This window comes from Bison bison, unplaced genomic scaffold (assembly GCF_000754665.1).
Source record: "Bison bison bison isolate TAMUID 2011002044 unplaced genomic scaffold, Bison_UMD1.0 scf7180017864163, whole genome shotgun sequence".
In the NCBI taxonomy this organism is placed as follows: Eukaryota; Metazoa; Chordata; class Mammalia; order Artiodactyla; family Bovidae; genus Bison; species Bison bison.
In genome coordinates this window covers 3,447,344-3,453,354 of record NW_011494735.1, presented here as the reverse complement: position 1 = coordinate 3,453,354, position 6,011 = coordinate 3,447,344, and the positions used below count along the sequence as shown (strand labels likewise).

Sequence of the window (6,011 nt, the reverse complement as noted above, 5' to 3'; positions counted from 1 at the left end):
ATTTTGGAGTCCAAAAGATAAAGTCTGACACTGTTTCCACTGTTTCCCCATCTATTTCTCATGAAGTGATGGGACCAAATGCCATGATCTTCGTTTTCTGAATGTTGAGCTTTAAGCCAACTTTTTCACTTTCCTCTTTCACTTTCATCAAGAGGCTTTTTAGTTCCTCTTCACTTTCTGCCATAAGGGTAGTGTCATCTGCATATCTGAGGTAAGTAGGTCATCTTATCTAGTAGTGAATATGCCAACTTAACCACAGGATCTCTCTGACAACTGGTAACTGTTTGCTTCATTTTTACCTCCTGGTTTGCTTTCAAGCATTTTATTTTCTGTGACAGATATCCAGGCTTAGTTAAATATGAAAAATAGTTTAGACTTGTTCAATCTTTCTGTGCCAAAGTTTGACATCCACAAAAGAGATCTGTACTAGTTGACAATTATAATGCTCTCCAATTATTTATAGAGTGTTTTTATGCTTACCATTTTGTTTAATTGTCCCAATAATCATTTGGATTATGTATTTTCTCCAAGGCCTTATAAATTCCTAATACTATGTTTCTATATTTAGAAATACGAGGAACACATATTTTTGTTTTATTATTAATTTTTTTTGGCTGCGCCACACAGCTTGTGGGATCTTAGTTCCCTGGCCATGGAGTGAACCTGGGCCCATGACAGTGACATCGTGGAGTCCTGACCACTGGATCACCAGGGAGTTCCCAAATACATAGCTTAATACTTTCTAAAGAATACAGACACTTGCATAGGAATGTGAAATTATGATGATTAGGATGAATATGTAGATCAAGATTAAATCCTGAGACCAAAAAAAAAAATCTTCATTTTACGGAGTCATACTCAATTGTGTCTGACCCTTTGTGACCCCATGGAATGTAGCCCACTAGGCTCCTCTGTCCATTGGATTCTCCAGGCAAGAATATTGGAGTGGGTTGCCATTTCCTTCGCCAGGGGATCTTCCTGACCCAGGGATCGACCCAGGATTGAAGCCACATCACCTGTGTCTCCTGCACTGGTAGGCAGATTCTTTACCACTGAGCCACCGGGAATGGACGCAAGTGGCACTTGCAGTCCAGACAGAGTCCTCATGACTCCCCAGCCCTACCAGTGGTGCTGCTGTCCTTTCTTTTACAAGTCAGATCTTCAAATACTTTGCATTAATCAATGACGGGAGAGAAGGGGAAGGTTAAAGCTTATAGAGTGATCTAAAAACAAACTGACAGAAAAACATCTATTAATTTTCAAAACTGAGAAGGTTGCCAGATATCTGTGAAACTACCACTGCAGAATATATTACAAAAGACTGAGAAGTGCAGACAGCAGGGAATTACTATTTATAGAGACTGAGCAATCTGCTGGAGTAGGGATGAGTACCTTGGTCAGGAGGAGGCCCTGGACAGGAGGGCCCAGGTTTAGCAGGCATCTAGAAGCAGAAACAAGGCCAGCCCGGAGTAGCCACCTTTACCAAGCTGTGCTTGGAGAGCAGCAAGGCGAGTTTCCTGACTCCTTCATTGTCTTGTTATTTGCCACAACGCCTGAAATTATACTTTCAGTCATGTTTTTCTTTGAGTCTTCAAGGGATTTCAGCCTCAGAGGTTCTAGGAGCCCTAGGAGACATTCAGGGCTTCCCTGGTGGCTCAGTGATAAAGAATCCACTTGCAATGCTGGAGATGCAGGAGACATGGGTTTGATCCCTGGGTCAGGAAGATCCCCTGGAGGAGGGCATGGCAACCAACAACAGTATTCTTGCCTGGAGAATCCCATGGACAGAGGAGCCTGGCAGCTTACAGTCCATGGGGTTGCAAAGAGTTGGACATGACTGAAGCGAATTAGCAGCAACAGCAGGCAGCAGGCAGGAAACATTCAGCTAAGAGTAAAGCATTATATGGACTGGATTGAAGCTAAATATTCTCATATTAGCATTAAACACAAGATAACAGGCCCCAAATGGAGTCACCTTGCTAAGCACCATGTCACGAAACCAAGACTTAATTACAGTTTCGGTTTTCCCAGAAATGGAATCTTAAGCCAGTCAATCAGGAATTGCCTGATCAGCACTGGTTAGGTATTCTGCCTGTTAGACCCCTGCCATCTCCTATAGGAAAGTGACCTTGCAATAAACAGCCCAGTTTTTTTGCCATGTGTAACTTCCTTATTCCTGCTCCTTTCTGCCTATGAAAGGCTTTCATTTGTATAGTTCTGTGGAGCTCCTTTGTGTTCGCGAGATTGGATGCTGCCCAATTCAAGAATCGGTGACTGAAGCAATAAGATCTTTAAAATTTACTCAGTTGAATGCAAACATAGAAAACAGACTTGTGGACACAGAGGACGGGATGAACTGACAGAGTAGCATGGAAACATATGCATTATCATATGTAAGACAGATCACTAATGGGAAATTGCTGTAAAACGCAGGGAGCTCAGTGTAGTACTCTGTGGCAACCCAGAGGGGTGGATGGGGTGGGGAGGAGAGGGAGATGCAAGAGGGAGCGGACATATGATACCTACGGCTGATTCATGTTGGTGTGCGGCAGAAACCAACACAGTATTGTAAAGCAACTTTCCTCCAATTAAAAATAAATACACTTAAAAAAAGCTTAAGGAGGGAATTTCAAAAAAATTTATCCAGTTGAATTTTGCTTTTTAACAGTAGCAAAAGAGAAGGGCTGAACAGTGTGAGAGGGAGAGAAAGAGGGTCACAGGTGGCAACTTTAGACATGATCTCACTTCATAAATCTGCCTAGAGCGGGCCTCAGGGAAAAATGAACTACAGTTTTGCCAAAAATTATAAGAAAAATTCTGTAAAAGTTTTTCCTTTTTCTATAATTTTTTGGAGGGGTTCTTTTTACTTTTCTAAATTTGTCCACACTCCTCTTTTTAAGTTACTTGGAAACCGTGGCATCTGCCTTCAGCAAATATACTTAAACTTCCTCCACATTCACACATCTCTGCAAAATCAAATACAGGATCAGATTTAATAAAATTATTCAAGAACTGTGCATGATTTACTGAAGGCCTCAGCCCATTTATTTAAAGCTCACAGTACGTATGGACAGATTGTTATGTTCAAACCACTGAACAGAGACTGGCATGTACACTAAACAAGTCAGTTTGATCAAAGCATAATCTTGGAGGAAACTTTTTTGATAAAATTTACCTTAAGGCTTATTTGTCTCAAAATAGTCTAGCACAGTGCCTACACATGGTATATGCTCAATAAATACTTTTTAAATGCATTTCATTATGATGGTCATAATTAAATAATAAATAACAATATAATTAAATAACTACTCCAAGTTAGAAGGAAAAGAAAAAAAAGATAGTTTCACAACTATTAGAAAAATTTGCTGTGGTATAAAAGCAAGATGAAATGCAAATTACCCTCAAATACACACACACACACACACACACACTCCATATTTAAACCAGAAACTACAGGCATTTTAATTTCTCACACTCTTGGACATATTAATTATGTCTGAAAATTTGAAAAGGCTACCATTATGGGATATTAATAATTGAGAGTTCTTATGAAAGTAACTTCAGGACCACAGTATAAAAAGATCAGAACAGTGACTTACTTATTTTCTAAATGTTGGTGAGTTTTAGAAATGCACTTACCCCATTTGGACGGTTGACCCCAGAAATGAGGGTATGCAGTAGTCAGCAGCTGCCAGTGTGTATGGTGGACGAGCAGCAGAATCATCCCAGTAAATATCTTTCTTCATCTTGGGTAAGCTCATGTGCATTTCATCCACAGCCAAAAGAGAGACCTAAAATCATCAGTACAGTGTTAGAATAATTCTGATGTGAATTGCATTAAGAAAGAATAAGTTCCAGTGGGTGAATGAAGTTTGGAATGGGATAGAACACAGTGTGAATGAGTGAATATATAAAGGTCCACAGTTTATATTTGCTACAACTAAAGCTGCTACAGAGAGTTGTACATGTCGTTCATGAGAGCACTTGGCAGTGGGGGTAAGTGGGGCCATAAAGCTACCCAGACCAGATTCATCAAGCCATGTACCCCAGTGGAGCACACTTATCTGGAGGCAGGAGAGACACCTTTTTATTCTTTGCTCAAAATTATCTAATTGTCTAGTGGGTATCCTGACAGCAACCACATAATCCCAGATATACGGTGAGTGGTGTAGGCATTACAATTCCTCCTTAACAGGCTGACAATGTGATTGTTGGGGGTCATACAGAGGTCATGATCTGTGAGCTGAACCAGGGTAATGGGATATGGGCTTCTCTCCCGTGTCCTTGGAATATACATTCCGCCCATTGTCCCCATAGTGGGAGATGTTTCAAGGATACAGTCTTGAGAGATCAATGTGTTGTTGAGGCCATCTGGACTGACTACATGACTGAACCCCAGTAAGGTTTCTATATCAAATTTTAGGATTCTGGCAGGTAGATATGGAGGTCTATTCACCTTGTATCTACCCAAGACAAGCCTCTTGAGTAAGTTCCCTAGCTGTTAAAACTGTCATATACCAACCTAACTTGGTCTGCCTTTTCCTTTGGTCTCCCCTTTCCCTCTGTGTACGGGGGCTAGCTTGTGAACCAACAGTAAAATGTTTGATACTGTTTAAGAGCCAAGTAAGGACTTGAAACAAATGGACAAGCTGAAGGCCTTTTCTTAGTTAGGTTTTCAGGAAAGAGAATGGTTGGAGGAGAATCTTGCCTAAAATAAAAGTTCTCTCATGCTACCTCTTCATAAATAACTTCTCTGGAATGATGCTTCAGCGTAAAAGCCCTGGGGTCCATCTGGTGCCAGTAAGGGAGATTTTGAGACACAGCCTGGCCTGGCTCCACATTCTCAGTGTCCAGCTGCTGGACATCTGACTGTAGGATCTAATGATATGCATTTTGGAACTCACATTGTATTATGGCTGCCACGTTATGTCACTGTTAATCTTTTTAGGTGGCAATTGGAAACAGATTAAAAATGTATTAAAATATTGGTCTGTACTGAGATGGAAAAGTGAAAGTGAAAGTGAAGTCGCTCAATCGTGTCCAACTCTTTGTGATCCCATGGACTGTAGTCTACCAGGCTTCTCTGTCCATGGGATTTTCTAGGCAAGAGTACTGGAGTGGGTTGCCATTTCCTTCTCCACGGGATCTTCCTGACCCAGGGATTGAACCTGGGTCTCCTGCATTACAGGCAGACACTTTACCCTCTGCGCCACTAGGGAAGCCCACTGAGATGGAAGAGGCTATGTAAAGCTAATAAAGAAACCTACAAAGAAAACTGGCTTAAAGTTCTATTGAAAAAGGATGGAATTTCACTGGAACTGAGATCCAGTGAGGTTTATAAGGTTCCAAAAGAACCTGTAAGCAACATACTGAACAGCCAAACCTCTTTTGTTTGTGGCTAAAGCTCTTAACTTCAGAGGCCTGTGTTCAGAGTCTGTTTAGATGATTAATGTTTGTAAAGGAAAGAAAAGCTTCTCTAACCTGCAGATTTCTGTCAATGCACCAGTTAGTTTCAAAATCATCATCATCTTCTCCAAAAGGATTGATAAGTTGCTCAGCTACCTGCAATTGAGAAGATAGAATGAGTCCGCCATGATGCTTGTGAAGACTAAGAGTGGAGGTTGGAGAGGATTCCTGTTTCACTCTCTGATTTTGTCACCTTTCACAGTAGGAAGCCTAGAGTGGAGTGGGAGTGGGTTGATAAATACACAGGTATTTATCAGTCAGCAAGACTGAACTCTCAGACCATCAATCGTGCACCTGCATGGGTCTGCTCTTCAAAGGCTCTGTCTATTCAGCTGGTGACAATGCAGGTCCCATCAGGACAAGCCATGGGATGTTTAGGAACCAAAAAACTTATTCTCAAGTACAAATCAGCCAGCAAATATCAAAGGAATTCTGACAATATGCTAGGCACTTCAAGGGGTGCAGAGCCTGTGCTCTGAAAGAATTTACAAAAGCCCAGGTAATGAGAGAAAATGTAACTGTGCGCAAGGTTAAAGAGCAAAGAA

General features: G+C 41.2%; 1 protein-coding gene across 7 annotated transcripts in view; it reads right to left on the bottom strand.

Annotated features, from left to right (window-relative positions):
* Positions 1 to 6,011, bottom strand: part of BEST3 (bestrophin 3) — a 55,675-nt gene that overhangs the window by 25,216 nt on the left and 24,448 nt on the right. For all 7 annotated transcript variants that reach the window (XM_010841530.1, XM_010841531.1, XM_010841533.1 and 4 more), the window contains 2 exons: positions 5,482 to 5,562; positions 3,640 to 3,791 (listed from right to left, as the gene is read on the bottom strand). In XM_010841530.1, coding sequence (XP_010839832.1) covers positions 3,640 to 3,791; positions 5,482 to 5,562 — 233 coding nt within the window. The remainder of the gene's footprint in view (positions 1 to 3,639; positions 3,792 to 5,481; positions 5,563 to 6,011) is intronic.